We start from the raw sequence: 19,409 nt of genomic DNA, 5'->3' as shown, positions 1-19,409 counted from the left end.
TCAATTTTCCTACCTTGAATTGAGCAAAAGACCCCAAGGCTGAGCCAGAAACACTCAAGATTGGTAACGAGGCCTTGTCATGAGGTCCTGCTCTCCTGATGGATTAAGGGCACTGTAACAGAACAGGTTACTGTAAGAGTGAGTTTGGCCTTCCCCATGTTAGGAAATAGCAGGGAAGCCCACACCAGATGCCTGCCCCCTGAGAGTGGACTTCTAGCCTCCGGGACTGAAATTATTTTCCCTAGCAAAGAAACTTCTTTATAAATGACCAGTCTGCCATATTCTGTTGTAGTGGTAGAAAACAGACTAAGATATGAGGTCTTGTCATGATGATCACGAATTTGATGTGAATACATGTAATCAGCGAGGCTGCAGGTTACAGGCCTGGCACCAGTTTGGCACAGGCTCTTCCCACCGCACCAGACTTCTTCTTGGGTTTTGGGAACATGGTTGGTTTCTCCCTTACAGAAGTGTCAGTGGGAAGAAGGACAGGGGAGGGCTCAGGAAGAAAGACTTCATCTGTCCAATTTGCCAGAATTCATGTCCCACACGTCATCCCATCTCTCATCGACTGCTCTTCTCTTGCCTTTCTCTCTACTTTCTTCAATGTTTATTGGTGTTTCTCCACAGAGAAAGTGCCCAATTTTATTGTGAATTATCCACATTTTGACAAAATAAATCCTAGGCACCATGTTCACTCCACATGAGACACTGGACATGGTGTTAAAAACAAAAATTAACACAGATGTGATTCTAAACTTTGGGAAAAATAACTAGAATTTTGGTTTCCTGTTACAGGTCTGGTGCTACCTTACTTTCTTTGGTCCTTACAGCAACCATAGAAGAAGGTTATGGGAATTATTTTTATTGTTAGTCTCGTCTCCAATTCTCATCCAGGGAAACAGCCTCCCCTGGCTTCAGAACAGGAAGATGGTAGAGCCAGGTCTGTGAGTCCAGTCTGGACTTGCTTCTCCCTGTCTGCTTAGAGCTATTCTGATTCGCCTTGACCTTTCTCTACCCTGGAATGTACCACAAAAACAGGAGCCAAACATCCGCCATGCACCAGGTGCCTTCATAATATGTTTCCACATAAATTGCACAGTAACCATGCTGCTGCACAGCTTTAGGGTTCTTTTGCAATAATTAATCTCTGGTCACATAACCAGTAAAGTGACAGTCATAGCTTTGCTCCCAGGTCTTTTTACCTCATGTCAGTTACTTACTTTCACCCAGGCTGTCATTCTCACCTCCAGACCAAGCTAAACTTGCTATTCAGTACAAAATGCTACAGAAAATTCAGAAGAAAACCTTGTCACAGTCACATAATAGCACCATGCTTTGCCTGACTCCTACAGTTTACAAGTCACTTCCACATTTGTCTCCTCTCTGCAACCTCAAGAAAACCTAAGAAGAAGGTAGAGACGGTTGGACTACTCTGAATTTATGGACAGTGAAACAAATGCTCAGGTCATCACCCTGGCTCAAGTGCATTAGGTTAACAGATGTTATTTTTTTCCATTTCATTTTTGAAGCGAGGTCTTGCTATGTAGGTTAGACTGGCTTACAATGCACAATTCTCCTGCCTCAGCCACCATATGTGTCAATGAATCTTTTGCTAATTATTAAGAAAATGTGAACTTGAGCTCACATCTCTTCCCACGGCATCGCTTTGCTCAGGGCAATCATTCCTTCACCCAGTGAAAGCAACTTCTGGACAGAAAATAAGTGTTACACATGGAAAAATAGTTTCAGAAATCTGACATTTGCAGCAAATTCTTAATGATCATATTAGAAATACCATTTTTTTCCTATCATAAACTTTCAAACATTTTTCTCAATCCAAAATGTCTTCCCGTCTTCCTTGTCATGCTGATGTATGGAGGGTGACTGGAACAGAGACCCTATCTGAAAATGTGCACATATATTCCTCATGCCTGAGAATAACCACTAACTTGGTGGTTTTTCTGGTCCCAGCAGTGGCACTGGGACAACAGAAGTAGTGGTAGTTGTGGGAGAGGCAAATTGCTGAGTTTTATTGAGTTCTTACCTATCATTGTACTAGGGGCTTGAGATATGAAAATGGACAAAAAAAACCAGACTACCTTCAGAGAACATAATTCTGAAGACATACAAAAGCAAAAATAAATAAATAGTGGGACGACATCAAGCTTGAAAGCCCTGCACCATGAAGGCAACTTTTCTCAGGAAACTGAGAAAAATGTATGTGCAAACCATGTATTTTATAAGTGATGAATATCAAAATGTTATAAAGAACTTACAATTCAATAGTAGGAAAACCAATAATCTCATTAAAAACTTGGCAAAGAATCTGAACAAACATTTCTCCAAAAAAGCCATAAAAATGGCCAAAAGATACCTGAAAAATGTTCAATAACACGCACTCATCGTCAGGGAAATGCAAAAGCATGTGAGATGTCATCTCACACCTGTGAGGATGGCCATCACCAAAAAGCAAGAGATCACACATGTGAGGTGTAGAGAAAAGGAAGCCCTTGTAGACTGTTGATGGAAATGCAAATTGGTGTGCAGCCATTGTGGAAAACAGTATGAAGTTTCCTAAAGACTTCAGGGAAAGAACCACCATGTAACACAGCAGTCCTTCTTCAGCATATACACCACTTCACAAAGATATCCTACACTCACTGCAGCAGTATGCACAATAGCTATGATATGGAAACAGCCAAAGTGCCTGTCAATGGATGGATGGGTGAATAAAGAAATGACATATATTCCACCTTCAAAAAGAAAAAGTCAGGCTGGCGGAGTGGTTCAAGTCATGGAGCACTTGCCTAGCAAGCATGAGGCCCTGAGTTCAAGACCCAGTATCACAAAAATAGAAAAAAAAACTTGCTTATTTGCTGCATTCATAGGCAAACATGTTAAGTGAAATAAGCCAGACCCAGAAAGACAAATACTGCATTATCTCATTGATAAGTCTTTCAAAAAAAAGATAAGAGATTGAAATGGTGATTATCATGAGAGTGGGGGACTGAGGAAGAAATAGGGAGAAGTAGCTAAAAGATACAAAGCAGCAGATATGTAGGAGAACAAGTTTAGATATCTAAGGTACAACACGAGGACTATAGGGAACAAATCATAATGTACAAGAATTTTTGTTAATAGAATTTAGCTGCCCCTGTCACAAATGCTACCATGAGATGACAGATATCCTCACCTGTTTCACTATAGTAGGCACTTTACTCTCTGCATGTATCCCATAAGACCATGTTGTAAACCTCCAAGACACACAATAAAGGACAACCAACATCAAGTTACCACTCATGTGGGCAGGAAATGTGCAGACATCCAAGGTTGCTTGTGGGGAAGAGCGTGTTCAGCCATACCCAGGGTTTCCTGCCGGAAGTGGCAGGGTGGAGGAAGAGGGAGGTGGAATTACATGGGGAAGCTACCACAGAGCCATGAGACAGTAACATGAAGTCCCAGAAATATCCATCCAAAGACCCAGCACAAACACTAAGGCTGCTCTCTCAGGGATCCTTGATGTAAATAACATACTTCACCCCCATTCCACCACCAGGGGTCTTGAAGACATCGCAGCTTTGAGAATTTTTAGCAAATTCAGTTCCCATTTTCTTACACTTTGTGTTGGTAATGCATAATAACCACTTGCTTCTCTTTTGTGACAGACAGTAAAATCGTAAATGAAAAGGAAATCCAGTTTTATAGTCAAGATTCAATTCGTGGATCATTAAGATTCATTTGAGTGTGAGCTGACTGCTGGAATTAAAATGTAAAGGCGCTTCATCTTCTGAACTCCAGTGTCAACAGTAGTTCAGTCTCACCATGCCAAGTTGCACCATGAGGGTAACAACTTAGAAAGCCTGAAAGACACTAACACCTCACTCAGGACTCAGCCCTCCTAAAAGAAACCAAGCAGATCAGTTAGGCCACAAAGCCAGTGTCTATGAGATAGCTGCCATCTATTTATAGACTGGGAAGAGTAAGATTTTAGAAAAATTCAACAGAAAATAAAGGTAAAACTTCAAACACTCAGTTACTAATGCCCACTTCCAGAATGCACCTTGTTGAGACTTTGGGATGCCAGGTGCAGCACCATGGCCACCAGATGTGAAGAAGGATGGCACCTGCCACTGACTGACATTTCTGTGTCCCTCACAAGCAAACAGTGAGAGTAAGTGTGAATTCTACCCTGTTCTTGGTATCTGACCAAACTCTGCTGTTATACTTCAGTTTCAGACGAGGCTTTTGGAAGGCTGAGTAGACGAACAGATAAACATTCAAATCAAGGTGGTTTCTGGGGTCCCTGAATGTGTATGTAACAAATGATTGTGTGATCACCCAATCGCTGTCATATCTAAACAAGGCATCAATGTGAGCAACCAGGATGGCGTCATCAGCATGTACAGTTTATAATCTGATAAGCAGCCAAGGATGAGACAGTGAAAATCTCCGTATGTTTTATGTACCGAGATTCTATCAGCCAGGTGAGTTGTAGCACACAGGTAATATGGCAGGAGGAAAGTCCTGCCATTATAAATTTATTATGAAAATTGTTAGTTTTACATACAAAAAAATCATGAAAAATTATTGACTACAAAACAGTAAAATGAAATATTGAGATAGAGTGTATTTGGAAGATAACCTTAGGAAAAATACTGTATCATCTTTCTATCACCAAATATTTATAAGAATTTAAATAAGAGAGTAAGGTAGAATAAAAGAGTTGAGATAACATTCACATCTTTTTAGAGTCATTAGTATAGCAGATGTCAAAACTTTAAACAAAATAACCATCAAGAGCTGTATTTAATTTTCAGTTAAAAAGTCAATTGCTTAAAGTCTTCTCCTATGGAAACTAAAAACCAAAGCTGACACAGTAATTGCTATCACCTGGAGAACATCTTCAGCAACTGTCAGTCCAGAAGTTTTGAGATTTGCTGAGCAGGGAACCCCAAGTTCTTTGTGCTGTGCAGTAAACATTAGTCCAGCTAAAGGCAGTGTGTCATCAGGGTTGCAAGTGTGCAGTTTGGGACCACTGGAAGAAACCACCAGATAATAAATTATTTTTCCTTCTTTCACCATAATGTTAAACTTTCAAATTTGACTTTTCAAATGTTTGAAGGTATAAAATTCAATCCTTTCTTCCTACTGCTCTTTCTATTCCAATGATCTCTGACTTCTGTCAAATATTGATTTTAACATTGGCTTTGGGCCAAAATGTGTATCTTATGCACTCCCTTCCAGACAGCTAAATCGATAGTCTTTACTGTAAATTGCCCTGTGCTGAGTTCCTAAAATTCCTCTCAGACTATTATATGTTGATTCCTTGGGTTAATGTCATAGAGCCCATTTACTTCTGAATGCACCCAAAGTTCCAACATCAGAAAATGGTTTTTAAATTGAAATAATATAGAGAGAGTAAGTATTAATTTCATTCAGCTCTCCTGGCCTCACGCAATCCTAACTCATAACTGTTCTCTGGGCATAATTATTTATAGTTCTCCCTCTATCCCAAATGTCCCTCTTCAAGTGGTAAATTATATGTTCACCCTACTATGTGTAGAAGCTAAAAAGTGGGCATCCAGTAACAGAGGGCTTTACTTTAAGTGGAGGATGAGGGGCCTTCAGAGAAATCAGGGAAGTATCTTATTGTAAATAATTGAATGGTAGATTACACAAAGATTATGGAAGTATCTGGGTTGTCATAAAGTTATTTTCCCCTTGATTTCATCAAATCCTTTCCTTTCTTTTTTTGGGGGGGAGCGGGCAGTAATGGGGTTGGAACTCAGGGCCTCACGCTTGCTAGGCAGGCACTCTTACCTCTTGATCCACTCCACCAGCCCGAAATCTTTGTCTTAAATTACCAATTTTGAAGCAAATTTAAAAGAGTCGGGGCTGAGGGTGTAGTTTAGTGGTAGAATGATTGCCTACCATGTGTGAAGTCTGGGGACGCTGCAAATAAATACATATATAATCATGTAATAATATAATAATTAAAGGTAGTGTATAAAATAATTACATAATAATATGTAATAAAAATTAAATTAAATTTAGAAGATAAAAGTCAAGAGTCACTGTTGATTAAGGGGCCCAGACACATTTTATAGAATGTAGAATCAGAGCCAGCAGAAGTTGTGCTAAAGAATTTCAGAGAACACTTATATTCAGTCCCTTATTTGGCACACTGGTCTACAGACAGGGCTTTAAGAATCAAGTATCGGTCCCATCTGTAGCAAGTGAGTGGGAGCAAGCCTCTCCACAAAGATCACACCTTCTACCCACAGTGTGGTCCCCACTACGGCTTATGTGTTTCAGTTATGTGATTCAAAATACACACTCAATATATGGTACAAATTTTTATTTATCTTATTTTTCTTTAAAACCTCTTGGATTGTGTGAAGGAGAAATGCTTTCATTAGATTATTGCTTAAATGAATGTTTTCTACAGATACAGTAAGAAACATTTTCAATGATTAATCTTCTGGATAAATTTTCAAGAACTTCAAACACAGAGAAAAAGCAGCTCTTATCCCCTGCTTAAGACAGCAAATAATCTTGTATTTACCAGCATTTTGTTCTTCACATTTGAAATGACAGCATAATGAAGGGAAAATGTTCCAAAGAGAGGTAGATTAGTGCCATGTGTAATTTGAATTTCTCTAGAACGGGCAGAACAAACAGAAAGAAGGAAATTTTGGAACACAAATACTTCAAGGATAATCTGTTTTTCCCAATACATATTTATTTTGTAATTTATTTAACAAACATACATGATTATTCAAACTAAAGGATAGAAATTTTTCTAGAAAGGATCTCAGTGAAGGCTTACTCCCCATCTTTCTATTTATGCTGACTAGTCTAAATAGCTGGAAAGATTCTAGCATTATCCTTTAAAGAATTACTTATTTCCATGAAAGAAGGGCAGAAATTAGTGAGAAGCAAAGGAGAAAAGAAGAAGCAAGAAGAGTAAGAAACAGCATAGTGCATCTTCTAAATTACACAGAATTTCTAAGCCAGGAAACTCAACCAGCCAGGGTTAAGATGGCCAGGGAGATGGTTATCTTTTTGGATAGAGTCCTGGAGTCAGCACCACAGACTCAGCCCAGCCCCTGCTGGATGCAGAACCTGACAGGAACATTGGTCCTAAAATTTTTCCAGAGCATAATTGTCTCTTTCATGATTCATCGCCTGGTATTTCTATGAGTAAGATTTAAAATTATTTTCTAAGATAAATTTTGGCTTTGTGCTATGACCCATTTTCATAGGAGAGAATTCTGTGTAAACACAAGTTGGGGATTCTCAATATCCTTTACAGAAAATTAACTGTGCCACCTGCTCATGGAAGACATATGGGTCTCTCTTTACTCAGCACAGAATAACAGCATTTCAGGTTGTCAACAACATTTAATTGACTGTCATCCAGTTCCCATTAAATGTGGAGGTAAACGAATGGTTATTTAGGAGAGGCAAAGGGATATGTTAACTGAATTTCTCCTAGGAGATAGAGTCTTTTTATCTTTTTCTCTATCCAGTCAAATCAAGAGGAAGTCAGCTATTTGCACCACATAAAAGTAACTATTTTCAAATCCACAGTATAAATTCAAAGTGTGAATAAAGCTTTTGTCCAGGTCAAACACGTCAGCTCTACTCACTGCCAACACACTGTGAGAACAGTCAGACAGGCATGTTTACCTCATTCATCCATCATCCTCAGCTCGCTGCTGTGTTCGCCACATCTGTTCTTAATTTTGAATTGTTTAGTGACTATCACTGACCCCTTCATGATAAAAAAGTGTAAAGGTATTCTGAGAATTGACAGCAACAGTTAAGGAGAAGCATAGGTTTAGAAATACAAACAAAAGTGGAGATGGGGTTTTTTTTTTTTGGCTGAAAGCATTGAGAAAATAAAAGATATTTCACATGTAGATGGAATGAGTCATTTGACAATGAGTGAATAAAGAAACAACAGTTGGCAACAGTTAAGGAAAATGACAGATGAAATGGGATTTGTTTTTTAGTTTGTAAATGAGATAAGCAGAAGCTGAAAACTAGAGACCAGCCAAATTTACTAGGATATACCCAGTGCTCAGACATTATCAAGACTGAATAGAACAGAGAAGTACCAAGATGTCTGTATTACTGTTAAAGAAAAAAAAAGGTGTCAAATGCCTATAAACCCAATAATAACTCAGGGCGATGGGTGGACACTATGAAAAAGTTCACTTTATTTATTGCAGTGCTGGGAATTGATTGAACTCAGAGCCTTGCACATGCAAGACAAGTGCTCGACCACTAAGCTACATCCAAAAGCCACTGCAGTACAAAAAATTTCAAAGGAGCAGACGGTACAAGTATTGCTGGTGAAATATGCCCCTCACGGTCAAGGCCAGTGTAAATCTGCACACTAGAGGGTACACAACAGCAGCCTCTGCTAAGAAATCTCTTATGGACTTTGCAGAGAAAAAAGTGCCCACTCGCCTCAAAATCCTTCAGTGAAGACAAAAATCAACCATTTTACATGCTGTCAGCAGACACCTTGAAACTGTACTGAAACTCTATTCACTGTCTTGGGACACTCTGGTATAAATGTATTGGGGAGAGTATGGTTAAAGCCAACTCCGTCATGTCAGAGTTAAAACAACTTTTGGAACCTATGCAAAAATGAATGAGTCTCAAAATTACCCTTCAGGAAAATGCCTTCACCAGGTTATAGTGTAAAGTTAGGCTTTTATTGGGGGTTAGTATAAGATATAGGTACATGAAAAAATTAAAAGAAAGTTATTAAAAGTAAGTTTAACCTGGGTGTGGTGGCATATGCTTCTAAACCAGACACCAGGGAGGCTGAGACAAGAGGATTGAGAGTTCAAAGCCAGCCTGGACTATATAACAAGATTCTGTCTCAAAACAAAATTAAATATTTTATGTTTAGAAAAGATTAAATTTAACAATTTTATAAATTTATAATTCTTAAATGTTAATTTTAGAAACTTTCAAAACTGTAAATTAGAGAAATAGGTAATAATATAGACCCTATATAAACCCTCCACACAGAAACAAGCATTGTGAATTGTTTTGTGTGATTTTTTTCCTATCTGTTCATTCAATTATTCCCTTACTCAAAAAAATCAACAGATATTGACTGAGCACCTACTATGTGTCAGACACTGCTATAAGGACTAAAGATACAACAGTAAATAAGACAGGCTCATTTGTTATCCTCTTGATATGGGAATTTAGTCTGTTTGCATTTCTTGTTGCCATAACAACTCTGTAATAAACATTTCTATACTTAGACTGTGAACATATCCATGATGATCTCCCTGGAATAAATTTTTAGAACTCAGTTTGCTGAATTAAAGGGTACTTCCATTGGGGTGCCTCTTGCTTCATAAAACTATTATGCCATCTTTTATTTATTTTTAATTTTTGGGTTTAGCCAAGTAAAATATGTACAGACTTTAAATTACTATAAGGTGGCAAAAATAAGAATCCTTTCCTCATCCCCAGGTCTCCATTTAAAAAGGCAATGGTTTTCATATTTCTAGTTATCGTTCAAATAGCAGATTGTTGTTTTTTGACTTTATGAATTATCTGTTGGCTTACTACAATGAAGGTAAAGATATTAATTTCTATGCCTACCTCAAACAGACACACACAGAATTCTTCACCTTATATTCCCTACACAGCCACATAGAAAGTTTAGTTAAAGCACTATGATTATAGAATCACGGCTCTTTATGATTTAAAAGTTCAGTGATGCAATGTACTATCATTATATTTTCTTTTTTTGTGGGCTTTTTTAAAACACTATTTTTCTCTTCCTGGAGCTATTTATAATTTTTTCATTTTTTTCCTTTATCATGTGCCTTTCAATAATTCCCCTTTTAATTCTACAGAGAACTATAAAATGTTCTCAATATGGTGGAGCATGTCATCACTCTGGAGATGAATCAGATCTATTTTTCCTTGGAAACATTTCTTCCAGTTGACCCCTAGTGTCAGTGAACACTTGCCACCTTGAGAACTGCCTTTGCCCCTTTCCTGTATTGGATAACTCAGGTTCCTTTGTCTTTATTTTTTTCCTCTTTCTTGATAACATATGATCTTTTGGTGTAACATTTAACCTATTTCCTTCTTGAGAAATGGTACAAACAAAATACATTTTTGATCCTTTGAGTGTTAAAGACACTTCCTAGTTCAGCTGGGTACAAAATTCTGGAAAGTTTAGGAATAGTTTTCCTCCAATTTTGAAGACATTATCCATCTTTTTCTGGCTCTCAGTGTTTCTATTGAGAAATCCAACATCATTATTGAATATAATCATTTGATTGAATCACCTTTCTTTTGTTGGTATTTTAAATTCCACTATCACTTTGTTTCTTTTTTGGAGGCACTGAGGTTTGAACTCAGGTCCTCATGCTTGCTAGGCAGGCACTCTGCCACTTAAGCCACTCTACCAGCCCTGTTTTATGTTGGGTATTTTCAAAATAGGGTCTTCTGAACTATTTGCCTTGGTTGGCGTTGAACCATGATCCTCCTGATATCTGCCTCCTGAGTAGCTACAATTACAGATGTGAGTCACCAGCACCCAGCCACTATCACATTTTAATAGCAATTCTTTCTTTGCTTTGAAAACTTCTATTTTCATAGCTTCCTGTCTGTTGTGATGCAGTATATTTTCTTTGGAAAGATCTTAACTATGTCATTTTTAAGTAGTCTCCTTGCTGCACTGTTTTCTTCCTAGGGGCTAGTTTGATCTCTTTCATGTTAGAGACTTTCTAGAAATATTTACTGACTCGTAGCCATCCCATTACCTGCCAGAGAGAAACACTCTGCAGCTGTCAGAGCTCTTTGTGCCTGCCTGGTGACTACCAACTGCTGGACTTCATCAGAGGATGAGCCCACAAGACCCAGACATTTCACTGGGACAATCGAATGCCTCTTCTCTTGATAAGCTTTAGGCCTAGTTTCTGACAGTCTGGGGGCTAATTTCACAGCCCTCTCAATGCACTGCTCCTCACTCGGTTTCTGGGTTTCCAGCTAATGCCCCAAGTCAGCAGTCTCTAAGGCTGCCTCCTTCACCTGTGGAGAAGGGGAGACCTGGTACCACCAGCCAGTCCTCTTACTTTTAGTGTTTTGGGCACTCTCACCTCTTTAGCTCTCAGTCTACTGGGAATTCTGCAACATGGACTGCCTTCCTTCTTGCTTGCTTCCCACTGCAAGCATTCAAGTTTTGGATTTGTGTTCTCTTAGTCAGGTGTCACTGTGCTATCTACTTTCCACTCCTAAGATTTTGTTGGTACCTTTTGTATCTCCTTCCCTTAGCCTCTTCCAAGTCTATGATTGTTCATCTTCTTCTCTTATTAGTCCTTCATAAGGATCAGAAAATCAGAAGCCAGATGGTATTATCCTTTTCAACTTTTAACTTCTTTGCCTATGACTTTTCAATGTTTTCTGCTTTAAAAACATACATGTGTAAAACATTACTGAAGAGCTACCAAGAAAATTGGGGGACCAGAAGAGTAGCTCAAGCAATCGAGCACCTGCCTAGCAAACACAATGCTTTGAACTGAAAACCAGTAGCACAAGAAAGAAAAGAAGAAAGAAACTTTTGATGGTGGTAACTTTAAAGAAATGGAAATGGCATAAAAAGACCCATAGAAACTTTTAATTTTCACCTTATATGTTTTTATGTCTTTTTAGTGCTATGAACCTGTATTACTTTATCATTTTACATGTGTTTCATTTTAAGAGTTATTAAAAATGAAAGTTATTATAGAAAATATAATATTATAACGTATAAAAACCCTATCAACATTTTTCTTCCTGTTATCTTCTTACAATCTCATGCTTTCTCCAAAATTGATGCAAACTCACCCATCGGTTGTCTTCTGCTCTGTCATCTTCAAAACCTCCTTCTTAATTAGATCCTAACTTCTGCCTATAAAAATACTGATGTCTAGCTAGGTGCCTCCCAGCTATCACCAGAAGCTGGAAAAAGTTGGGATGGTGATGTGCCTGTCATCCAGTGATGGCAGGATCTTAAAATAGGAGAAATGTGGTCCAGTCTGGCTTGGACAAAAAGTGAGATCGTATCTGCAAAAGAACCAGAGCAAAAAGGGCTGGAAGTGTGGTTGAAGGGGTAGAACACCTGCCTAGCAAGCATGAAGCTCTGAGTTCAAACCCCAGTACAACCAAAAAACCACTAATCTCTGTCTTAACTTTAAGAAAAGGTCCTTCAAACATGCCACTTTTTAAGATATGACAAAAACCCCTGTGAGAATTTTTGCAAACCAAGTATTTCAAATACTGACTGCTTCCTCTCCCCACGTCTTACCATCCTGTCTAGTCCTGCAGCTACACGCTCCCTCCTTACTGGGGGCTCACACTGAACATTCAGGGCAGCATCTCATCCTCCCTCTCTACCCCTCTAATTGCCGTTTCTCTCTTTCTTAACAAAGCAGCACTAAATGTGGTTAAAGCCCAAAGCTCACCCCTCGGTTCTTAGCAATTTCTTACTGCAAACCTAATAAAGGGCTGAGTGACAGCCACATTCTGTGTGATCATGCCAAGAGAGGTAATGCTGTGACCCAGTGTTCTGTCTACTAACCCTCATGAATTTCTACTCCACCCTAATCTTGTTTTTCTTTGAGGGCAGGATTCCTGAAGGCCACTAGTCTCTCTTCAACTAGGCTGGCCAAAACTGGCTGGGTCTAAGATGGCTGCCAAACCACATCTAACTTCATTTTAATCTAATTTCCATACTAAATAGCATACCACTAGCCACCAGGGTAGGAAGCTCCAGACCATTAAAGGAGTGAAAAGGGGTAGTGCCTGAGATGAGAGAAATTTCTCTCCATTCCAGAAAAAGACATAACTATCACTCCTCCCTTGTGTTAGCCTATCTCCTCCCTCCTTTTCTTTCATCTCTCACTCCCTACCATCAAAAGGTTAAGAAGTTGATCTGTGAGCCTAGATGCCCACGTCCATCCTCTGGTCAACAAACAAGCTTACCCTGTTGGCACTAGACTTGAGTTTCATTTTTCTGAATAGAAAATAGATCCCTTTGAGGGGGTCTCTTCCCTACTGCGGGGCGGGGGGGGGGGAGGGCAAAATCTGTGAGTTACAATAATATCTCCAAAAGAAATACAAGAGAGAACAGACCCAGGATAGACCATCAAGAGATACCTAAATTTGGAAGGAGGAAGAGGGTAAGTGAAAAAGGAGGACCAGGGGAAGAAGAAGAAATTAAGAAAAATATTCAGGCTGGATGTAGCTAAGTGGCAGAGAGCTTGCCTAGCATTTGCAAGGTCCTGGGTCCCATCCCCAGCATCACACAAAAACCAAACCAAACAAAATTCATTTCTTCCTATACACAATGCTCTATTCAGGTCCTGATTTATTTCTCAAAACAATACTGCAAGTTAGGTACTTTTGTTTCTCTCTGCAGGAGATAGGCAGCAGCACAAAGCCACAGGGCTGTGATCTAAGTGATGAAACAGGAAGCCAGCAGTGTCACAGAAGAACAGAGGCTTCTATCACACAGCTCTGACTCCACCACTTCCTGCTATAGGACTTTCTTATCCTCAGTTTTCTCATTTCTAAAATGGGAACAAAACTAGTTGACTATAAATGAAAGGATTATAAATAAGATGAATAACGCTACAGTAAGTAGGAAGTTGTCATAGTTGTGTTGTTATTTGAAACACATTGAAAACTAATGAATGTACAGGGTAGGGGGAAAAGGTAACAAAGAATAATTCAGGGGGTGAGACTGATTAAAGTACAGTATATTTATAGGTAAAATACCAAGGCAAAACGCCACTGAATAATGAACCGATGCTGAGACAATGAAGGACAGGAATGTGAAACAGGTCATGTTAAGGGGAGGGTAAACGAAGAGGTAAAGGAGGGAGAATATGGTAGTAGAGGTACTTTATACACAGGTATGAATATGGAACATTGAAACCTGTCAAAGTCATTTTAAGAAGGGGAGTGGGAGAAGAGAGAGAATAGTGGAGAAGGATAAATCAAACTTGGATACAATATATGTATATATGGAAATGTCACAAGGAAACACCCGTATAACTATCATATGCAATAAAAACTTTTTAAAAAGAGATGTGTTGTTATTGTGACTGTATGCACATGAGCTATTTTCATAAGTAAAGAGAATTTTCTGGGACATTTTCTAGAGGCAGTAATAAGGCAGAGACCTACGGCAGACAGAAGCCCAGGCCACTGGTGGCCCCACCACCTCCAGGCACAGCTCTGAGCAATTCTCCATATCCAGGTGGCCTGTCAGTAAGGGAGGCAGAGAGAGGCACGGCCCTCTGTAGGGAGCAAGTCAGTAACACTCCACCCAGGACCTCCTATGTCTTCAGACCATCTGTCCCCAAACTCCAGTGTTCATAGCACCACTGACTCTCAGGAGAAGCTGTGCCTATGCTTTCTGGGGAAATTTTTTTAAAACAACAACAACAAAAAGAAAAACTAGTGTATTTTTGAAAGGAGCAATAACAACAAAGAGCAACATATCATAAGCATTGCATCCTCTGTGGGTTTGGGCAGGTCACATTTTTCATGAAATGTGAGAACCAACATGGTAACCCAAAATGAACGACAGCACAAGACACATGCTGACCGGCGTTGATGACCGGAGCTCCAGCCCAGGCAAGACTGTCAGACAGCAGCTGCAGATGGCTCCCAGACATTCTAATAACAGAAACATAATTAGTTTTCCTTGGCACAGAAAAATAGAAGAACTGATGAGGTCAAAACCCATAAATTAATTCAATTCAATGAGTGTCAGTGTCTGATTGAATAAATCCTATGGACTTGAAATTGCAGGTCACAGAATACAAACAAAAGGCACAAACAAAAGGTACAAAGAGTACCCAGGTAATCACTTATTTGTTCATTCATTCATCTATTCAATAATTATTATGCATGGAGTGCATGCCAAAGACTACATGTTAAGCTTTGGGAATAAAGGTGAATGAGATTCAGTGTCTGTTGTCAGAATCTCATGGTCTTGTAGCAAGACAGAGCAGCAAATAAACACCCCTAGCTCCTTTTACTGGCTCTTGGAAGGGACTATGCAGATGAATCCAGAACAGACAACTGGAGGGATTTGGGGTGGGAGAGAACAGGTGAAGAGAGAGAGAAGAACTCCCAACGTCAAGATGGAAACTGAAAATTGAAGGAGGAAAAGGACTTATGCAGGCAGGCAGAAAAATAGCAGCTGCAGAAAAATACAGACTTTCTGTTAGAGCAAACAGTGTGTACAAAGGCCAAGGTCAGACTATAACTATTTCACCAGCAGTCTCTGGAAAAATTAGAAAAGTTCAAACAACGAGTGAACTTTTCTTATTTTATTTTAATATCTTTATTCTGAGATTGCATGCTGAGGATCGAATCCCAGGACGTGTGCATGACAGGCACATACTAAACCACTGGGGTACACCCTCAGGTTCTCCTTTCTACCTTTCTATATTAACCTATAAAGTCTTTAATGGTAATGTTTTATAATTTCCTTATTTAACAAAGTATAAAATTATCAGCACTGTCTTATTCACTTCCACATTTATTGGGTAATTTTTTTTGGTAGTACTGAGTTTTGAACTCAGGTTCATGAACTTACTAGGTAGGTGCTTACCAACTAAGCCACCTTGCCAGTCCTTTTCATTTGTTATTTTTCAAATAAGGTCTTACACATATGTCCTAGTTAGTCTGACCTACCATAGTCCTACTTAAACTTCCTGTGTAATGGAGATGACAGGCACAACCCTTTTATTGGTTGAGATGGGGGGTCCAACATTTTTTTTTCCCAGTTGACTTTGAGCCATGATCCTCCTGATCTCCACTTCTTGAGTAGCTAGGATTACAGGGGTGAACCACCATGCCCAGCTGTATTTTACAATTTTCTAGTCCATTAATTCCCTAAATTTTAGAAAGTCTGAGCATCATGAATTAACAAAGTCACCAGTACTTGGTATAATCAGTACTCAGAGTGCACATGGCAAATAAATTTGTAGTAGTTTACACAGGAGATTACATTTGGCAAGCACACAGGGACCCGATTATGAAGGACTTTATTTATATGAATAGCTAATAAGTTCAGATTTTTTTTCATGGAAACTCACTTATTCTTTTTCCTTGATGCTTTTCTCTGATGCTACCAAGACTTGTGGGTGCTCAAATCAAAATTATGAGGAAATAAAATTCTCCATGAATTCCAGAGTCTTCTCTTAAAGGTAGAGCACTGATACTAACAACATTCTCCTTCTTCTCTAACTAATTATATAAGCTGACCAGCTTTTAAAACCTCCCCTCCTGGCTCTTTTTCCTGGGTCACTTTTGGCCAGAGTATGGGGCAACAAGATGCTAATGAAAGGATAGAGATGCTGAAAGCAGAAAGACACTTCTTGGGGTCTAAGAGCAGAATGGCACAGCTTTCCATAGACTATGACTTATATTTGTGACTGGACCAACTACTAATAATCGACTCCATCAATTTTGAAGAGTCATGAAAATGTAGTACTCAAATACTAGCATTAGCACATTTTTAGTACATCAAGTATTCTCATTCGAATTCTACAGACAGTCCTGGCTGCTGTGCAGCACTTGGCAATACAACAATGCTTTCTTTGTGTATGCAACATGCATAGCTCTGAAATCCCCACAGCTGTCAGAAAAGACATGTTTTATCAGGACATCATTAATGTTGTAGAGAGTTGGCTATGAATTTCAATTGCAACTGCTCTTGTTGGTAAATATATATTACTTTAGTCATTGCTAGATGAACCAAAAGGCAAATTATGTTTGCATTTATTGTGCCAAGTAGGTTCATAACAGAAATGGGAATAAACAATGATTTGCAAAGAAAAAAATTGGCATTTAAATTCCTAAAAAGAAGTGAAGTAGTCACTGTAAGTAAATTCAAAGCTTTACTACCCCAAGTACACCATATTCTTTTCAATGCTTAAGTCGATTAAAAGTTTTAATAAGAATTTTAATCAACTTAGCAAAAATCTTGTGAGTTACTGGCCTAACCCTTTGCTGTGTAGAAGTGAAAGTTTACAATAATAATGTTTGAGGCTGTAATTTTTGAATAACTTTAATCTGTATATATCTGTATTCATTACAGTTCAAATATCAATCATCCTCAAATCTGCCAGTATTTTTATAGCACATGGTTAGTAGGCTCTGGAGACAAACTATCATCAACTTGAATTCCAGTCCCGTGTCTCACTGCACAGGAGGCCTAGGAGATGTTCCATAATCTCTTCCAGTTTGTACAACTGGAAGAAAGAGATAAAAAGATACCTACCTAATACATTACTAAGATCATACACATAAATCCCTTTGCGTGGAACCCTTCACCGTTCTCAAAGTTAGACATTAGTATTTGGTACTTGTTCTTTGTTTTTCATCATACAGTAAAATTAGGTGAATAAAAGAATGAGAAAGCTCAGTGCACAAAAGTCATCAAATGAATCTACTTGAGTTTTGGCAATAAAGAAACCAGGAATAGCACAGAACAATGTTGGGGGAGTTATTTGTTATTTCCACACGGAATCCACCAAGGATAGAAAATGGGATAATATCCAACAGAGCTGAAAATGAGAAGCAAGAGAATTCTAGCCTGTGCCAAAAGGCTGAGGTAACCACTTGTCCACAAATGTCACCCTATTTCAGTGGGCCTAAACAACTAAGATAGATATTTCCAATGTCCAACAACAAAAAAGAATCAATGCAATGTGCCACTATTGGCGAATTTAACCATAAACCCAGTTACCAATTTTTATAGTAAGTACTTTTAACTACTCACATGGGTGCTGTTAATACCTGAAATATGCTAGGAATGTCTATGGAGCCAAAGGCATGGTTGCCAGCAGGAAAGTGTCCCTGGACATATGGAGTGACCAATCAGTTGTCAGTTACCTGGCACCAGCAGAGATGCTCTATTTACGCCTTCCTGTTTGCTCATAATACAAATCAGGAGATTTCCATTTTTTTAGGATGTCTGCCTCTTGAAAAAGAATTTTGGTTGTATTTGACCCATGTATGAGTGTGCCTGTGTCTGAGTGCATTACAAGGCAAGGGGTGCACTTGGAGTAAGTGCTTTGTGGTCCTTAAAGAACTAGCTGGTTTAATCTAAGCAGGGATAAAGGAAAGAAGATGCCAGGAGGCTGTTTCTCCTGTCCATCCAGGCCCCTGATAGCTCAGTCCCAGCAGGTGCCAAGCAGCTGATGCCCAATGGGCCAGAACAGAGGACCTGATCAAGTGGGCATTTGGGACTGGGCTAGCCTTGCTCTTGCCACTTTTCTCCCGCATTCTCACTAGTAGTAGAATCATTAGATCATTATCCATCTAAGAGCTCCCAAGCACAGTTATCCCACGTTACCAAAATATGTTAACTAGCACAAGAGAAGGAAGCCAGTACATCTCCTGACAGGTGTTTATCTTCCTCTTCCATTCACACCATCATAGAGACAGCTTGAACTTCTCATGCACGGACAGCTACTGGGAGGATCATTTGAAAACAACTCAACATAGAGCTGATAAAACAGTGATTGTAACACATCAAGAGTCCCATGTAACAACCGGAAGAAAAACTCTAAAGAAAAGGTGTGATGATAACTGGTCCAATTGACAGCAGAGAACAGGATTCCAGCCCAGATGCTGGACCACAGTGCAATACACCAGAGGGGTGTCAATTTGCCTATATCCCCAGTTTAGATAAAAGCAGTTGAGACTCCAACTTTCTTATTGTGGATTTTCTTCTCTTTCACCAACTTTACCAAATCATTTCCTTATTCTGAATGTTCCACCGAGTCACTCAGGTCTGCTCATCTGCAATCTAGATTGGGTTTGTAGCAAGACTATCTCTTGACATTAATTATTATGAAAACTATAGCAACTTATGGTGTACAGGGTGATAACTTGAGAAATGTGATCAAATCAAAATACTTAACATTTTCATCTCCTCAAATAATTTAATTTTTGATTAATGTAATAACTTACATATCTGGGGTGCAGTGTGACATTTCAATACATGTATATAATGTGTACTGACCAAATACAGTAAGGAATCTTCTTTGCCATTACGTTGTGTTCACAGCCTTCATGCTCCTCCCCTTGAGTTATTCGTAAGATGAATGCTAGGGTATTATGAACTCTAGCCACCCCATCATGCCATAGAAAATTAGAACTCATTACTTCCAACTGTGTTTTGGTACCTGTTATCCCATCTCTTTCTGTCCTCCCTTCTCCCTGCCCTTCCAAGCCTCTAGGATAATATTCTGCATTCAGATGGACCTTTTTCCAAAACACCCACATATGATAGAGAATATGTGGTATTTGTCTTTCTGTGTTTGACGTATTTCACTTAACATAATGAC

At 39.0% G+C, this 19,409-nt stretch overlaps 1 protein-coding gene across 2 annotated transcripts in view; it reads right to left on the bottom strand.

Moving 5' to 3' along the window:
- The window catches only part of St8sia1 (ST8 alpha-N-acetyl-neuraminide alpha-2,8-sialyltransferase 1), a 137,834-nt gene that overhangs the window by 95,224 nt on the left and 23,201 nt on the right, over nucleotides 1-19,409 (bottom strand). The window contains exon 2 of one of the 2 annotated variants that reach the window (XM_074075886.1): nucleotides 4,894-5,038. The exons of the other annotated variant lie outside the window; for it this stretch is intronic. Coding sequence (XP_073931987.1) covers nucleotides 4,894-4,904 — 11 coding nt within the window. The 5' untranslated portion in view covers nucleotides 4,905-5,038. The remainder of the gene's footprint in view (nucleotides 1-4,893; nucleotides 5,039-19,409) is intronic. 2 annotated transcript variants of the gene reach the window in all.

Source organism: Castor canadensis, chromosome 6 (assembly GCF_047511655.1).
Source record: "Castor canadensis chromosome 6, mCasCan1.hap1v2, whole genome shotgun sequence".
Taxonomy (NCBI): domain Eukaryota; kingdom Metazoa; phylum Chordata; class Mammalia; order Rodentia; family Castoridae; genus Castor; species Castor canadensis.
Note: the sequence above shows the minus strand (reverse complement) of the source record. Positions and strands in the feature narration are given on the sequence as shown.